The sequence below is a fragment of the Nicotiana attenuata genome, unplaced genomic scaffold (assembly GCF_001879085.1).
Source record: "Nicotiana attenuata strain UT unplaced genomic scaffold, NIATTr2, whole genome shotgun sequence".
Taxonomy (NCBI): domain Eukaryota; kingdom Viridiplantae; phylum Streptophyta; class Magnoliopsida; order Solanales; family Solanaceae; genus Nicotiana; species Nicotiana attenuata.
Genome location: NW_017670438.1, coordinates 182,840 through 200,411, shown reverse-complemented (window position 1 = coordinate 200,411; position 17,572 = coordinate 182,840). Strand labels below are relative to the sequence as shown.

Below are 17,572 nucleotides of genomic sequence, written 5' to 3'. Positions count from 1 at the left end.
CATAGCTGCTCGTTGAAGTATGACAAAAGGGACAACATACTAAGAATCACATACATTTAATACTTAAGAGGATTGTCAACATCAGAAGCTAATTTAGGACTGTATCATAAGAGAATGCAAAACAGTAATATAAATATCCAAAGCATATCATATTAAGTGGAGTGTTCTCTTGAGATGGTATTTCTCTTTCCACTTTCTACACAAAGGAAGTTTTCACCGTAACTGCCAAAACATTGTCCTTGTAAAGAAATAGAGCAAATGTGCAGTCACTGTGCAGATTGGTCAGAGTAGATGGTATCCAATAGATTAGAGCAGTATGCCAATCACAAGTGAACCATATGAAAGTAACATCCAGGAGTTGAGGTCCAACAAACAGAAAGGAAAAATTGGTCTCCACTCAGAGGCGGATGCAGTATGAGAGTTACGGGTTCAATTGAACCCATAACTTTCGACGCGGAATAGAAATTTATGTGTAAAAATTTATTAAAATTGCAAAAATAATAGATTTGAACCCATAACTTTAAATATATAATGGGTTCAATGTTAAAAATCTTAAAAATTGAACCCATAGAATTTAAATCCTGGATCCGCCTCTGTCTCCACTAGTGCTGGAAAGTTGGATGTTCTTTAATTTATATTGTTTAGGGTGCAGGGAAGGAGATGAGTTTTAGTTAGCATACCTCGCTTAGAAGTTCAAGCCTCTCCAAAGCTGAGATTAACTTTCCACAAAGCAAATTCAAGTCGTCTTTTGCGTACGGTTTGGTGCCACATTCAAAAGAACTGCAACGCCCAATTGAAGTTAAGCAAGCAGAATTTGCATAACCATGAAAGAAAGAAAAATGTATTAACAACAATACCTGTCCTGAAAATGGACAAGGATAATATTCATCACGTTTTCTGCCAGTAAAAGTAATAGTGTCATCAGTTTATTCCTATCTCCAATAATCTGGCACATCTCCACCATTGCAATATATCTCCTGGAATATAAAATGGTGTGAGCAGAGGGACCAATCAAAAAATTACTCTGATTAGCATAATACAGAGATTTTAGGCATGATAATTATTCACCTCTGAGCAATGTTAGATACAGCCAGCACAAGAATTGCAAGTAAGACTAAGCATACGACTGTATGTCCAATATTTGATGGCAGAGAGTTTATTTTTTGTATCAGCATTCAATGAAATAAAAACTAAATGCAATTCCTAAGATTTGACCACCCACAGAATCTATTTTTTGTCTTGGAATTAAAGAAATTTCCAAGCAGATATTGTGTACTGTCATCAGTGCATCAGGGCTGGTGCGAAAGATCTGCCTTTTCTATCAGCAATCAAAAGTGAGATAGACCAAAACACATGAGTTGGACCGATGGAGTTGCACTAATAGGAAGTTCATTGACACTCAATGAGAAACTTAAACATGAATTAGAAGGAAGCCTATTGACATTGAATGATATATACAGGAATTACAAGATAAATAGCATATTTTGCCCAAGCACAGACAGTGTTAGATCATCTAGTCCTCCAATAGAACTATAGATGACATTCCGAAATATGCATATGTTGCATCAATAAATCACTAATACCAAGTAAGCCTCTGAATCTCTCACACATTACAGCAGAAGGATGAGAAAACAAAATCTTATCCATGCTCTCCCAGTCAGTACCCACCAGGCCACCACCCTCCAGCTAGTATTGTAATTTCAACAATCTAGATCAGAGATCATATTACAACTGGACATGTATCTCTCCTGAAATTGTATTACATGAAGCTGCATGTACCTTTTCTGAATGTTTTCAGATGACGAAACACAGCCCTTGGGAATACACATGTTAATGATTTCATCCACTTCCTGTCTTGATAGTTCATTTATATCTTGAATCTGGGAAAATAAAGAGATTTAATGTTAAGATTAATTTTTTTATAAGATAATTATCTCAGATTATAAGTACAATTTTTATTCTTTATTCAGTAGCCAAAACACAGATCTTTTACCTTGCTAAGCAGTAAATATCTGTCCTCCGTAGCCCTTTCCAATGCTGTAGTCAGAGAGTTCAGAAGAAAACCAAGTAAATTCAAGGTTGGCTGTTGCTGAGCAGCGGAAGCACGATAGTCCATCGGACCATCTGATACCTGATCCAAATACAGTGAACAAAATTGTATGACACATGCCATTCTTCATTCTCAAGGCAGCAGCAAGAGAAAGAGACATAAGCATTTCATGGCTAACCGTTAAAGTTAAAAGTTAATAAGAAGAAAATAGTTAAACAAGCAAAATTGATGTACCGGCAATCTTAAAGACTTCTTCGTTACAAGAAAACAGAGATAAGAGCTCAGGCTAAAGCACAGACGAGAAGCATTCACTTCTGCCTTCCGCCTTTCCTGAAAATAGAAAAGGAAACACAACTGAGAAGAACTATGAATATACAGACTTCAACTTTATAAATACACCTTGTCTCCGGAATACACGATCAAGCTACACCTGGGAGTTTTTATTACCTCCAGAAAACGTATGGATTGGTTTGTAATAAAAGAGTCTGGATCACGAGAGAAAAGAAAACGCATCATCACAAAAAGCCCTTGAACAAAACCATATTCATCGCTCTCTTCATATGGCCAGATCTGCACAGATTTACAGTTAAAAGTAGGTCAAGAAGAAGTGTTAGATAAGAGACGGACTAGCAAGTGGTAATTTAAATGGCCAAAACATCAGCAATGTACCCATCAATGGAATTGAAATCAATCTAAAAGACAGTAATGCCAAACAAACTTTATGCATATCTGTACCTTTGTAAGTATGCCAACCACCAGATTTATTTGTTCCATTGTCAAGTCATCAGCATCAGAAAGATCTTCTCGAAGGATTTGATCAAAAAGTAATTGATGACCTCCTACAAACTCAATGACTTCACGGACAACTTTATTTTTAACCTGTTAGTCACCCACGTAATTAAGATGACAGAGATACGAAGTAAAACAATTCAAAATTCACCAGGAATGAGAAGGTTGAGCACAATCAGGAGAAGCAGAAAACAACAGGAAAATGTTGTGACAAAGTTCGCGGGTTTTAAACTAGAAAATAAAGAATCATTTATTCTACATACATGTATATTTACATATACGTGTATGACACCATTGCGTTAGAATTTTGGAATTTTTCTAATGCATGGTGTTACATACACACAGTGATACCTGTATATCCCTCCCTCCCTCCCTATATCTAAGTTAAAGGAGTTCATTTCACCAAAAGCAGCATTGTCAAAAGCAAAATGTGTAGAAATGTACCAACGTCTTCAAGGGCTTTGGGCGAACAACTCAAGAAAAAAGTGCATGAAGAAATATACATGAACAATATATATATATATATATATATATACAAAGACCCCCACACAGACACGTATAAGCAAGAAAACATAACTATACACATAAATAATTATATAAGTAGCAGGAAAAAGGAAACTTCATTTTAGTGAAATACATGAAAGAGACAATGTGAATCAATTTAAAATACCATCTTAACTTTATGATTGAAAAACAATAATGCAAATATAAATTTTAATCCAAATTAAATGACTATTCTATTCTTATTTAGTTTCTAATTTCCTATTTCTAATCACAGTCACAGACTCACATTTATCCATAATATACATTAGTACCGTTTTAGCGACTATATTTAGAATTTCTCACAGTCCTCTTCAAGAGAGAAAACAGGAGCCTTGTAAGTTAACCTAACTTGATTTTGATACTCAACCTAATTTTATTAACAATAAGTGAGTGCTAGGCTGCTTGGTTTTGCTGAGGGACGCCCTAAGTGCTAGAGGGTTTAAGTGCACCTCATACATAATGCCTGTGACAACAATGGCCAAAGTGGAACCTCTTGAACATAGATGAAATACAAGAAGCGAATGAATCTATCATAGCAAACTGAAAGTACGGAGTATTCAATTAGAAAGTTTTTGACAATAGGATAGATATATGTGGTCATTTACAGTTATACCTGGAAAAGAAAAAACATAAACGCATTCATCTATGCATGAGATATTACATTGTAATGTACAAAACTTAAGAAAGATAGCATTTCCCAGTGGAAAAGACCAACTACACTACAGAAAAGTGAGGTTAACTGAAGAAAAACCCGCGAAAGAAATAAGCTTTAAGGAGATTGTTAATGTTAAACCATTTAATTAATATCAAGACATAGTAGCTTCTTCATGACATTTAAGTTCAGTCTTGTTGCATCAATTACTTTATATCTTATGCATATTCAACTTGTATGACAAAAGTCATTTGTTTCTTTCTTAAACTCCGCATTCAACCAAATACCTCAAAACAAATCTGGGAGGAGGGAGTATATGAGTTTATGACTACAATGGGATTGTGGATGAACCTAGTGCTACAGGATTTCAGTCAAAAGGCCTCTCCACTGCTATTTTCCCCTTCCTCATTTTCATGATCCCACCCCATCCAAAAACAAAGTCTCTTTTAGAAAAAAATGATTACATCATGTGCATAAGTGCCAAATTATCAGAAGTGCATTCTTCTTTTCTTTCTACAAAAGGCTACTCGTTAGTGTACAAGAATTCTATGCACTATTCGACATCAACAACTTTTTGACTTAAATATGAAATATCTTTTACATGTCTTCACGACTTTATACTGCATTATATTGAAGAAACGAAGCTAACCTCAAAAAATTCAGATGCATCAATCAATGAAGTAAGTGAAAACACCACGCTCAAGATTGGAGCAATGATCATTCGTTGTTTATCAACGTCAACTGAAAATTCTCTGCCAAATTTTCCATCCATGCGCCGGTAGCTTCCCTGATAATAGGTCGTAACAATTTAATGAAAAATGTCATTGCGAACTAAAGCACATGAAGAGAGGAACAAATACCTTCAATTGCATACTCAGTGCCCTACAGGCAGAAATGTGCTCGAATGCACCCATTGAAAACAGCACTTGGGCCCCTGATTTCCCATACTTGTGGCTAATTCTCAGAAGAAGAGCAAGTTCCGCTTCAAGAGTGCAGACACGCTGCATTGACTCCAAAGATAGCCCACCATCCTGATGAGGGACTCCAATCAAACTTTTAAAACCCACGAAAAATATATAAACAAAAACAAAAACAAAAATAATTTAAAAAACGTATTCTGCAAGTTAATACATAGAATCTGAATTTGTGTCATAAAAGACACAAAACACTGAAAGGGTTTCCATCAGGTTGGAAACTTAATACACATTTCAAGGGGAGGGGTAAATACACCCCTAATGAGGCTGCATGGACTGTGACATAATCATGACTTTCCCATGCTTTCATCTTCTTACTCTTCACCGCACTTTGCATACAAAGAATCACTTACACAAGAAAAAAAGGGCAGCCCGGTGTACGAAGCATCCCACATTCACGCAAGGTCTGAGGAAGGGCCGCACCCAGACGAGTGTAATGTAGGTGGTCTAACCTAACAGCCTTCAGTGGAAACCACTGCTCGAACCCATGACCTATAGGTCACAAGGAGACAACTTTATTGTTGCTCCGAGGCTCACTCACTTATACAAGAAAAAGATTAAAAAGTTTTTCGATAAAGGTCCAAAATAACTCTAAAACATCATTATCAACAACAACAAAACCAAAAAAAACGCAACCTTATTTGTGTGGTTGACACTGGATCTACTGAAGTTGATACAAAAAATCATTGCTTCATTGATCAACATTTTTTGTTACTCATTTCTTTTGCCATTTCTGGTACTACTAGAAGTCATGGCTTGAATTAATACCAAAACAGAAGAATATTAAAACAGAAGTAAGCTGGCTTACTAAGATTTTTCAATTAGCAAAGGAACAAATGTCATAATAAAGAGGCTTTTGCATGTGCTTGGATTACACTTCAGTTAAATAACAGTATGCTGCACAGCTAAGGAAACAAATACAGGGTAGACAAAAGAATAATGACACTCTAGTGAACATACTATAAATTTGGTTATTACTAATTAATAAATAATGGCATAACAAAGTTGTTGACGACTTAAAAGTGAAACTTGAAGGAAATAATGGAAACCTGTAAACGAAATTTAGTGGAACACATTTTACACCCAAAAAAATGAACTTAGTGGAAAAGAGATCAGATGCTCCAACAGGAAAACAGAGATTTTTATCGCTCTCTATCATGTATAACAGTAATGCTTGACATAAAGGCAAGACTGCCCAGATATCAACAGAGATCTTATGGAGGAGATGGATCAAATACCTGAGAAAAGTTATTGATGCTCACAAGGCAAGACCTCAGAAAGCCTCTGCTTTGCAGTTGGCTCAAGAAAAACTTTTCATGATCAATGCAAATTAAAGCATCCAAAACATAGAGCGAGATAGTCTTTCCAGATTCACTGCCATGGGTTGCATCTTTTATGATCTATTTTTCGAACAAAGCAAAGAACACAGTAAGCTAATGCAGCAGAACAGCAATTTTAACACATATACACCTCAAAATGCAAAAGGAAAATATAGAGTAATAGAGTGTCTGATATGGTGGAAAATGCTTTTACCGCAGGAAATCATTTTTAAGTGTTTGATCGAGTATAGAAGTAGATGACATATGATAATCATAGAAAGTGGAGAATATGATATGAGACTAGCGTTCTGAGCTGCTTCTTTTTTTTGGTTCTGAGGATATTTATGTACTGAACATTGACAACAATGTCAAAGTGATAGCTGAAGAAAGTGATATCGAGTAACACTTGAGCTAGTTTAAAGCAAAGAATTTGCACCAATGAGTGAGAGAAGTTACTTTCTCATTTGGTAGAAAATCTACAAAGAAAATATATTCAACAATTCCATGCAACCAAACAACCACCAAAATAATACCTATGCTTCAATACGAGCTAGTTGGGGAATTCAGTGTAACTAATTACTACAACACAAGTTTTATCAAGGAGAAGATTTCTTGATAATACATTTTCCTTCATATCGAACTAAATCTTATTATCTCCTGGGCTATGCTACAGAAGAAGTGATGACTAAGGATCTGAGAAGCTTCAAATATTGAGGCTAGCGCTGTGACCAATTAATCAAAATATATTGCAGATGTTGTTATGTCATCATTATTTAATGCTCTATGACAACCTTTCACACCACGTACTCCCTATTGCAATGACCACCCCCCACCCCCCAATTTACTTAAATTTTTCGCCAATGAAACTTCACCATTCATACCAAACTTAAAAAATCCACTTCATTAGCAACGTGATGCTCTGTAACTCCTCAATTATGTCCAATAAAAGTTCTTTTGCATTATCCTGATTATACTGTATGATCTATGATTCTAGCTAATGAAATGGTTCTTATTAAGTTGGTTCCGTATTCAAATCCAGCTGTTCTATAATCCTAGTTATCAACACCGTTTAATTAAATTGACAAGTACTTAATTACCATTAATCCATCACAGCATACAAATGAGAATATTCAAGTTACTGATAACATTGTCTCGTTGGGTTAAGGGACAAGCTTAAAGATCCTAATTAGCTTCAACAGGCTTGTGGGCATGCAGAAAGGAGAGAGAATTGAAATGCAAATATTTATATACCATAGGATCAAGACATTAAGACCAGCATCAGAAGATACAACAAATAAAATTAAGAACTTAATTTCGTCTGTGTATACCCACCAGATCTAGAAGCGATTGAGCTTCCTTCCTTATTATTGAAAAATTTGCATGTGCCATTTCAGTCTGATCTTTGACAATCTGTTCATGTTTAAGGTGGAACAGAATTAAAAAATGAAGAAAGAACTTTCTACATCATTGTGTTAAATTGATCCAGTAAGAACATAACAAGAGGGAGGTGCAAAGGTCGGTTTCCCCACTAAGATTGTATAACCTTTTCCAGATCCAGATCTCCATTTTCCTGTTCATCCATTGTCAATAATTGCAGAACTGTGGTTGGAAGATCAGGATCAAGCATATGCTGACAGTACTGGATATAGCTAAGGAGCAAAGCGTATTGGCTGTAGTCAGGAAACATACACCAAAAGTCAGAACTTCCTTTGTTTCTATAGCAAAGATAAAGGAATGGAGAAATCAAATATGAAGCATTATACCGCCTCCTCAATGCTTCTGATGATTCGTTTCTAAGAATTGCCAGTATAAGCTTGAATAGAATAGAGTGGCATGCTCCATTAGATAATTGTTTTGTCATCATGATGTCAAGACAAGTGACAGTATCATTGTTTAAACCACTAGGGCATAAGAACCTTTCATCACGTAGCTTGGCCATGCATGTGAGACCAACCTAGAAAAATATCTTAAACAAAATAAGGACAATGATCGAGGTAGCTTAGATACAGGGTGCCGCAACTTCAACAAACCAAGAAGATGAGATAAGTGCAACCTGCGTCAATATCAGTGCCATCTTCAATGAACAGTCAGGAGAACCAGAAGCACTGAGAGAAGCATCTAGCAACCTATGTATGGAAGTAAAGGTGAGACGGGATCATAGGTTAGCAAAAAAATGAAAAAAAATGATGAAATGGTCACCCACTGAAATAATATTTCAGAACGGTTGGGAAGAGAGGATATTTTTCTGGAGGCCGAGACCTAGCAAGAAAAATTGCATAAACAGGATATGTCAGCCCAACGCACTCACATATATCAGAGCATATCGATGAGTTGAAAACCAAGTGACAAAGAGAAGCAATGTGACCTCAACAATATGAGACCAGCCAGTTAACATATGAAGCTGAGCTGCTTGTTCTTCAAGATTTTTGTTGTATCTCCAACCCCATCGTAACAGCTGTTGAATTGCATCTCGAATTTCATTAAGCTCAACTTCACTATTAAAGGAGCTATTCTGGGGATCAAACAAGCTGTACTTCTGAAAGAGGGATCAAAATTTAAAAGAACCATTATGTAGCACCCCCAGTGGGTAGAAGCAATCTCACTTGGCTAAAGGGATCTTACAAAAATAAAGGCGACAAAACAAAGGAAAAGTGTGGTGTGGCGATAAAAAATACTGCACCTGCCATAATTTGTCACGAAATGCAGCTAGATCAATTAAACGATCTCCACGCTCCGAGTAATAATAAACACCACCTTTTTCAGAAGTTGCAGGATTGGTAAGTATATCTTCAGCCTGCCGAATGCCAGAGAATGAAAATCCTACACCCAGAAAAATCAAGGAAAACGGATTCAAACACAATATGGTTCTTACCAGAAACCCATATTTCGCGCTCGAAACAGCTTGTGAAGATTTCAACAGAGTATCAGGAGATTTAAACTGGACAACTTCAAGCAACTCCAATACCTATACATGAATGCAAAAGGAAGTTGTTCCAACTTGCTTTAATAAAGAAAATAAAAGATACTTATCCAAAAAATATTAAGAAGAAAACATAAGTGACAAGGAAGCAATACCACAATAACAGCTCATTTAGTTACCAGGGTTACAAAAATCCCAGTATTAAATTTGGCATTACTTTATACTTTAGTTGCATTTATATTTTCGATGTTGAAGACATAAATAAATAAAAATGTGTTCTCTCTCTTTCTACGACAATTTAAGCTTTTAGATGAGTTGGTCATGGTCAGACACTTTAACATTGTATTGAAACAGGCTAGATCCCGGGTTCGGTTCTCGCTGCCACCTGTTATTTAAAAAAAGTTTATGTGCTTGACCCGTGAAAAATGAATCAAGCTTGCATGTGAAGAAGCGTGTTGAATACATAACTAAGTATATAAAGGTGTGATTTCTCTACCTGTGAGACGGCTACATTTTTCCACATTAGTTAAAAGTAAGGATTAGCTATACGTAGATAAAACAAATAACATGGAAAATGGTCCTTCTGCCAAAGCCTTTCCCAAAATTTACTTCATCCCAATTTATGTGATGGTATTGACTGGTACCGAATACAAGAACAAGAGATAGATTTTCTTAAATTTATGGTCTAAAACATGCCAACAACATTTCTGTTGCTATAAATTATTTCATTAAGGATAATATGGTGAAAGTTTAAAGTTAAATTTTCTCTAAATATAGAAAGTTGTCATCCTTTTTGGGACAAACGTAGACCTAGATGATAACAAGGCCTTTCATCCTCATGAAGAAGTAGAGACCTGGCTTTCATTTTTTCTGTTAAAATGTAAACCTTATGTTATTGAGAATTGGCTGGGTATAGCGGGAAGGAGTTTGACAATCTAGTTGCATATCAGCTAAAAGGGAAAGCTTCACATAAAATGGGATAACGGGAATGTACGCAGGTCAAGTTTAATACTAGAAACAAAAATCTATCCAAGTTTCTCCAGTTTAAAATCAAGCTTAGATTATACACCATATTTCTCATTTTTAATGCAATGCTTGAAGCAAATCATAAAGTATTAATCTCAGCATTACAAATCCAACGATTATTAATTCCAGTATCACAATCCTGCATTATAATCCCATCATAATTTTGTCCACAAAGAAACGACCACCAAAGGGTATGAAATTGCAGTCACAGAATCATTATAAATACTTTGATAGTAGTAAAAGCTATAATTTGGTGCACAGGTTTAGGAGCGACTTATACATGACACATGTGCATACTATCAAAGGGAATCAACATCAGAGGGTGGAACTTCAACATGGCATCAGAGCACGCAGGGTTTCTGGGTTTGACTCTCACTGCCACTCATTATCAAAAAAATGCCGAAAGAATTCCATGTTTTAGATGAGATAGTCACACACTTCAACAGTACACCTGAATAAACTCATGACACAATGAGCAGTAAAAACTTTACCTTAGCCTTACTAATCATTCTGGCTCCATTCATTGCAGGACTGCTTTGATGATTGGGAGAAGATACACCAAGATCAGCATCATATTCAAAAATTCCGTCCCCAAATAATTGAGATAAGATACTTTGACAAGCTTCTCGATGGGTGGAACTAGACATATCAGCCGCATGTAATTCTACAGTTAGCAGCTTCAACAGCCATGCCCTCTGGAGAAACAAGGGAGATGTGAGACAAATGAATTAGATCAGGTAAGCAAACTTGGATAAGAATTTGAAGCATATTCACCTTGTTAAATAGAGGAAAGAAGGAAGAACTACTAGCTCAAATTCAAAAACAGACCTGATGAAGAGAACTGACGCGAAGTGCCTGACTACTATTCCTTTTGGGTAGTGGAGCAATTCCAATTATATCCAGATGCTGTAAAGATAAAATTTAAACAAACAACTGAGACAACATTGATCAAGAAGAAAGTTTTCTAAAATGTGAATAGATAACATAATTTCAATCTACGCATTAGTTGATATGCACCTTCACAAAGAACCAATACTTTTTGGTGCTTAACAGATCCATCATAGGACCACAAGTCAGGGGATCTGTACATAACTCATAAAGAAGCTGCATATAATAACCAATTATAAGCCCACCAAAGTTAAAGGAGTTATAGCAGTTTTCAGGAATATAGACTGACAAACCTCTGCGGCTTAAAGTCATTAGACAATCCCTTTTCACATGAAAAGGCATTAAACAAGAACTTACAAATTACAATGCAATACGATGGTCAAACCATTCAAACCTGAAACGCAAATTCATGGAGCAAAGCATTGACATCAGGCTTCAAAAGATTTTCCAACACATCAAGAATGACCTTCAAGCAACTGCAGTACAAAGAAAGGAATTTCAAGCCCTCGAGTAAACAAAGGGGCACCGGAGTAGAAAAAACATGTCAATTGAATAGAACCTATAGTGAAATTTTGGCTGAAGCATGGTCCTCTCCACAGGGCTATCGACATCAAATTTGAGTAATAGATGTGCGATATTCGGGGCAGGCCGGCTAATATTATCAATAAGTAGCTGCAATTGAAACCGGAGAATCAGTCAATGATCCTAACCAAAATTTAGAAGGAAAAGAGCACTAGCTTTGACTGATTTCATTCTTTAAAATCATAAGTGAAGATAACTAAAAGTATTAATTAATTTTTTGAAAGAAGATTTCATGGATATCCAACATCAAGTGAATGCTGGTGAGTATTTACAATATAGCACCATTACATGTCAGGTAATGTGCTCAAACAATCATGGCTTCTACATCATTAAATGAAGCCATATTACACCAAAAAGAAAGCGAAGAAACACATCTGTTATTGAGTAAAGTTTTTTGAGAAATGGTAAGTTTTATAAAATCAGTAGCACTAAGAAAGTGCTGAATTACATACAAGTGAACAAATAACAAAACAAAATCTTGTTCTAATCTTATAGGGATTCTAAGAAGCTAAGTATTGATTCTGCTTCTTCTACGAATTCCTTTTTGCACCAAAATGAAAACAAAAGTGTACGCTTAAATTTGATTTGCTGGATTGAGCATTCTTTGGCTTCGAAACATCTGGCATTTCTTTCCTTCCATACGGTACACAAAATACATGCCGGTATTCCAGCATGTATTTGACTGTAGTTACAAATACTTTTCAGGATGCTACATCTATGCCTAAGTAAGAACATCTCTTTTTATTCAAACAGATAAGGAAAAGTCGTTCAAGGAATCAGAAGCTTTGAAAAAGATACTCCCTCCATCCAAATTTATGTGATGGTATTTGACTAGGCACGGAGTTTAATAAAGAAAGGAAGATTTTGAAACTTGTGGTCTAAAACAAGCCTTAGAAATTTATGTGGCTATAAGCCATCTCATTAAGGAAAAATGAGAAGTTTTAAGGTAAACTGTTCCTGAATATAAAAAGGTGTCAATTCTTTTTGGGACAGGCTAAAAAGGAAATAGTGTCACATAAATTGGGACAGAGGGAGTGCAACACCACAACTTAATTTCGTCTTAATGTTCCAAGTTCAGGAACCCACTGATTATGATTGCCTAAAGAAAGAATAGAGAACTTCAAACCTTTATTAATAAAAAGGAGAGAACTTCAAAACTTCAAACTAATAAACAAGACACAGGGAAGCTTAAAATATTTAAATTAGGGGTCAGGACTCAAAAAACTCACGAAGGAGGGAAAGGGCATGCTACATTTAGTAAGGAAAAATAAATGTATAGGTTACAAATATAAAATGCAGAAGTATGTGAAATTGAAAGCACATAACAGTTATAAAAGCTAACTGCAGAACTACAACATATCACAGTGGGCAGACACTTATCTTGACATCCCAAGGGAACACATAATATTTCCATTTCTAAATACATATTGTTAATGAGGAACTAAGATATTCGACCAACATATGCAATTACCATAGCAAGTTCTTAGAAATTGATGCTATTGATTGTGTTTAATCATAGTTTCTCAAAAATAACTCATTTTATTTGCATATTCTGCATATAGCAATGCAGTCCCTTCTTAAAATGTTATTGGAAGTCCTTTTCTTCGAAGTTAAACTAGAAGGTTCAAATTCCTCTAATAGTACATTGTCTAAGTAGATTAGGGTTACAATTATACAGTATCATACTAAGTAATAAAGAATACAGATTCCACCTCATTCAATGTTTCAGTTAAACCTTCCAGTCATTTTATGGCAAATTTTGCCCTTCTACCAACTATTCTATATTGCATCCTTCTCCGTCATTCCCATCAGTCCAGTGAAACTTGGCTAAAGAATACAGGATCCCTATTTGCTAGATTAAAATCTTCTCACCTTCCAATTCTAAAGGTCTTAGATCCAGGAACTTACTTGCAGTATGAGAACACCTGAATCTTCACGGGAGTCCTCAATAATTTGACATTCTTCAGATCGCAGCTCTAAGCAGGCAGCATAATCCTCAATCAAGCTCCCTGCAGCATTGGATTTTATGAGCAACTGAACAAGCCCAACCATGCGAGAACTGCCATAAAGCACCATTAACGTCAGAAATTGGTACTGTAACATGAGACAATGCAATCATTTCTTAATTCCAAATATGATGCTACATTTCTTCTTTCGGTTGCCCTAAAATAGTTTGTGCTTTCAGTAAAAACTAATTAGAAGGGAAAGAAAAAAGGTGGGAAACTGTAAAAGGTAAATGCCCGCATTTGAGTTGGTAACAGAAATATCATTGGCGTGAAGGAACAGAACTTCAATCAATGCATTTAATCATGTTGTTTGAACAACTGGGACTAAGAGAATGACAAACATTTGGGGATAAGGAAGTAGAAATAAAAAGGCGAGGATGAAAGTATTACCTAAGGATGTTCATTATTTTGATAGAGGATTGTTGAACACGGGGCTGCAAATCATATCTGACATACTCCAATAAAGCCACAACTTGGTTCTGATCTTGTGAGAGAATGACATCCAGAGGCTGAATAAACAAGAAGCACCAGTTAGACAATGAGATGACAGCAAAAGAAGGCAACAATATGCAGCCAAACAACTCGACCAAATCATATATAAGTTTTAGTGCATACACATGATCACGTGCAGCATGTTTCATTTTAAGAATATTCATTGTAGTAACATTGATCCGTTTAATATCAGTTATTCTCCATCTACGAAAATATTACCCTAATGTTCTTCCACGGAAATACCTGTAACTACTCGAGAATTGAACATTAAAAAGTGCTGCTAGTGGCAAAGACAACATGTTACCCTGTAAAGTGGCATTGATAGTAAGTAAAACTAAAAGCATGGCCAAAACTATTCCTGTATGTTCTGGCCGCTATGGAACCAGTGTCCACTTGAAAAAAGGTTCAAAAATTAACATGTTTGCATAAAATCTTATTGGCAAATAATGTTACAAGGTCTCTATGGAAAAAAGAAATTCTATTAGCAGAAAATACAGCAAAAAAGGAGGTGGCAGCTACCCATCCATAAGAAGTGTAAGAGACCTAGAATATATACCAAAAAAACTAGTCAAGACATTCAAGAAACCAGATTCAAAATCATTTAATATAACAGAACTAAGAAAGTGCGTCAGGAGTTACAGATTGTGAAATTTCTTCTTTTCTGATAATTTAAAATCACCCGTCCTAGATTCAGTATCTTATGATTGGTCTTGTATTAATATCTACAGCTATATGTTGGCCGCTCTTCACTAACCACCTGTAGTGAATGATTTACTCAATCATCTCCCAGCCCAATGTTTTGAAAAGCGAAAAGCACAACAAAGCGACAAGATACATAGTGCTCGAAGCGAAAAGCAAGAAGAAAGAAAAGCCCACGCTTCTTCAAAGGCAAATGCGCAATTATGAGAAACTAAAGTATATCAAACATTCCCAAAGACAACAAAAACTAATTTTTTTTGAGAAACTAAATTAAAGTCTAATTGATTTCAGCATCCAATATACAGTAATGCCGAGGTTAATCCAACTCCTCAAAGTTCAGATTCAGAAAAGCGACCAATTGTGATTAGAATCATACTTTGTGCACCATTGTTTGAAGCCCAAACTTCTCTAAAGCACATGGCTCTATCAAAGAAGCAATAACCCCTCAGTTCCACATTTCTTCAACACTTTAAACAACGAAGCGATGGCTCTTAATTAGATTTGCCATCTCTGTTCGGATGATGTAATGTTCTCACGAAATATAGTTTCCAAACCTTGAAATTATTCATCATGTTCAATTGGAATGAATAAAATTGGTGAACAACTACGTTGCTCACTATTTAATCCCAGTAGCTTGAGGGAATAATCAAGCAGATTTCTCACAGAAAATAACAGCTGCCCTCAGGGGGACACAATTATTCTCCATTTTAACGTATGAGAAAAATATTGTCAACATTATACACAACCATTGACCCAAAAAATTACTCCCTCCGTTTCAAATTAAATGAGGTTGTTTGACTCGGCACGGAGTTTAAGGAAAAAAAGAAAGACTTTTGAAATCTGTGGTCTTAAAAGCTTAAGGGGTAAAGCTTTGTGGGTCCATGACTTTTGTGTGGTTATAAAAGCTTCTCATTAAGGGTAAAATGGGTAAAATGAGGACTTTAAAGTTGAATTATTTCCAAATTTAGAAATGTGTAATTTATTCTGGAACAAACTAAAAAGGAAAGTACCTCATTTAATATGAAACGGAGGGAGTAGTACATTAAATTTCCCATCATGCAAAACAGAGACTAAAACTTTTGGTATTGACAAGTTTTATTATGAACAAGCATAGAATAAATAAAACAATCTGAATAAAAATAAAAACGGGCATTGTGAATTAACATGAACAGTCCCAACATATATCAGACCAAAGCGACAGCATCTATGCTCCCGTTTTAACTAGTTGCAAAGAAAACAACCACTATGACACATTACAATTGGTATAGGCAGTAATCTGAATAGTGGTTACGATAAAATTAGCAGAACATTATATTCATTAAAGTTAGCAGCTTCATCCAGTGGAGGTCAGGCTACAGAAAAGAAAAAGCAGGAAACTCGAGATGAAGTTTAGGATCCTTACTTGATACAAAGGACGCCAAAAATCAGACACAGCTAAATCTTTCTCCAATACGAGATTTACAATTTCCAAAGAAAGCAGGACAGCTTTTTCAAGAAGTTGCCCGTAAATTTGACTTGTTCGTTCACCGATTAGATAATTGACTCCTGGTGAAAGAATACTCATGATATTCCGAAACACAGTTTTACCACTCATAAAATCCTGCGTAACAGCAAAAAGAATTTACATAACTCATGTTGTCAACGATAAGTATGGCAATAGTAACTTTAGCATACAAATAATAGCAAATACTTGCTAGATATGAACAAGACAAAGAGACACTAAAACAAAATCAGATTGCATCAACAGGACAAAGAGACACTAAAGTAAAGTAATAGAGTAGTTTGAGGAAGTAATACTTTCATCAATTCTATTAAAGGCAGCTGCATCTGCAGCGGAGTAGATTGCCCTGCTTCTGATAGCTGAGATTGGTCCACGACACTGTCAATATCCTCTTCTCTGATACTATACATGCTCAGCATCCTGCATATAACATTATTCGACATGAAAGTCAGCAACTTCTTTCATAAATCTACAAGTAAATCTTAAACCCCTCATAGACAAGGCCCAAGAGAGAAAAACATTAAAAAAAATTTACAAAGGGCCATAGAGGAAATTGAGATAAGACTAACATCTGGAAGTGTTTGAGGCAAGCTATGACAAGTTGCCACTTCTCACACGGATCAGCATAAGCTCTCTGTGGGAATGGCCCAAAGACATGATCATAAATGAATTTAAAGATGCCAATGAATCTGCAGAGGTGTAGCTCGGAATGAGAAATAATACAATTCCCGAAAAATATTAACTAGAAACCATGATATGGTACATGTGATAGCCAAAAGCCAAATACCTATGCCCTCTATCACTAACATCCTTTTCAGCGGCAATAAGTGTATTCAACAAATTAATGAATGATATAGTTGAAGGGTATTGCTCCCTCCTAGCTTCAATTTCATTCAGCTCAAATCGCATATCATAAACCTGCAAGAACCAAGTTTGGGATGAGATAGTTCCCCTTTAAAAATAGACAAAGCAGAGGGAAGATGGGGGAGAGAATAAGGAATTGCCTTGGGAAGGCAAATGACAATTAGACCATGAAAAACAGTCGCCTTATCAGAAAAAGCAAAATTGCATCTTCATTCAGGCAGAGTGATGGTCTAATCTTTTCATTTATTCCAGCGGCCACCCACCCAT

At 35.8% G+C, this 17,572-nt stretch overlaps 1 protein-coding gene across 1 annotated transcript in view; it reads right to left on the bottom strand.

Annotated features, from left to right (window-relative positions):
• The window catches only part of LOC109239414 (nuclear pore complex protein NUP205), a 35,295-nt gene that overhangs the window by 699 nt on the left and 17,024 nt on the right, over nt 1-17,572 (bottom strand). The window contains exons 16-44 of the mRNA XM_019405980.1: nt 17,229-17,359; nt 17,011-17,130; nt 16,738-16,861; nt 16,343-16,540; nt 14,140-14,258; nt 13,652-13,802; nt 11,721-11,833; nt 11,556-11,637; nt 11,291-11,377; nt 11,102-11,179; nt 10,765-10,968; nt 9,200-9,292; nt 9,008-9,121; nt 8,693-8,863; nt 8,531-8,586; nt 8,381-8,453; nt 8,091-8,281; nt 7,871-7,997; nt 7,660-7,737; nt 6,247-6,408; nt 4,895-5,065; nt 4,684-4,821; nt 2,786-2,929; nt 2,498-2,620; nt 2,285-2,380; nt 1,994-2,131; nt 1,780-1,880; nt 858-977; nt 681-780 (exon numbers count right to left, since the gene is read on the bottom strand). Of these exons, the coding sequence (XP_019261525.1) occupies nt 681-780; nt 858-977; nt 1,780-1,880; nt 1,994-2,131; nt 2,285-2,380; nt 2,498-2,620; nt 2,786-2,929; nt 4,684-4,821; nt 4,895-5,065; nt 6,247-6,408; nt 7,660-7,737; nt 7,871-7,997; nt 8,091-8,281; nt 8,381-8,453; nt 8,531-8,586; nt 8,693-8,863; nt 9,008-9,121; nt 9,200-9,292; nt 10,765-10,968; nt 11,102-11,179; nt 11,291-11,377; nt 11,556-11,637; nt 11,721-11,833; nt 13,652-13,802; nt 14,140-14,258; nt 16,343-16,540; nt 16,738-16,861; nt 17,011-17,130; nt 17,229-17,359 (3,603 nt within the window). The remainder of the gene's footprint in view (nt 1-680; nt 781-857; nt 978-1,779; nt 1,881-1,993; nt 2,132-2,284; nt 2,381-2,497; nt 2,621-2,785; nt 2,930-4,683; nt 4,822-4,894; nt 5,066-6,246; nt 6,409-7,659; nt 7,738-7,870; nt 7,998-8,090; nt 8,282-8,380; nt 8,454-8,530; nt 8,587-8,692; nt 8,864-9,007; nt 9,122-9,199; nt 9,293-10,764; nt 10,969-11,101; nt 11,180-11,290; nt 11,378-11,555; nt 11,638-11,720; nt 11,834-13,651; nt 13,803-14,139; nt 14,259-16,342; nt 16,541-16,737; nt 16,862-17,010; nt 17,131-17,228; nt 17,360-17,572) is intronic.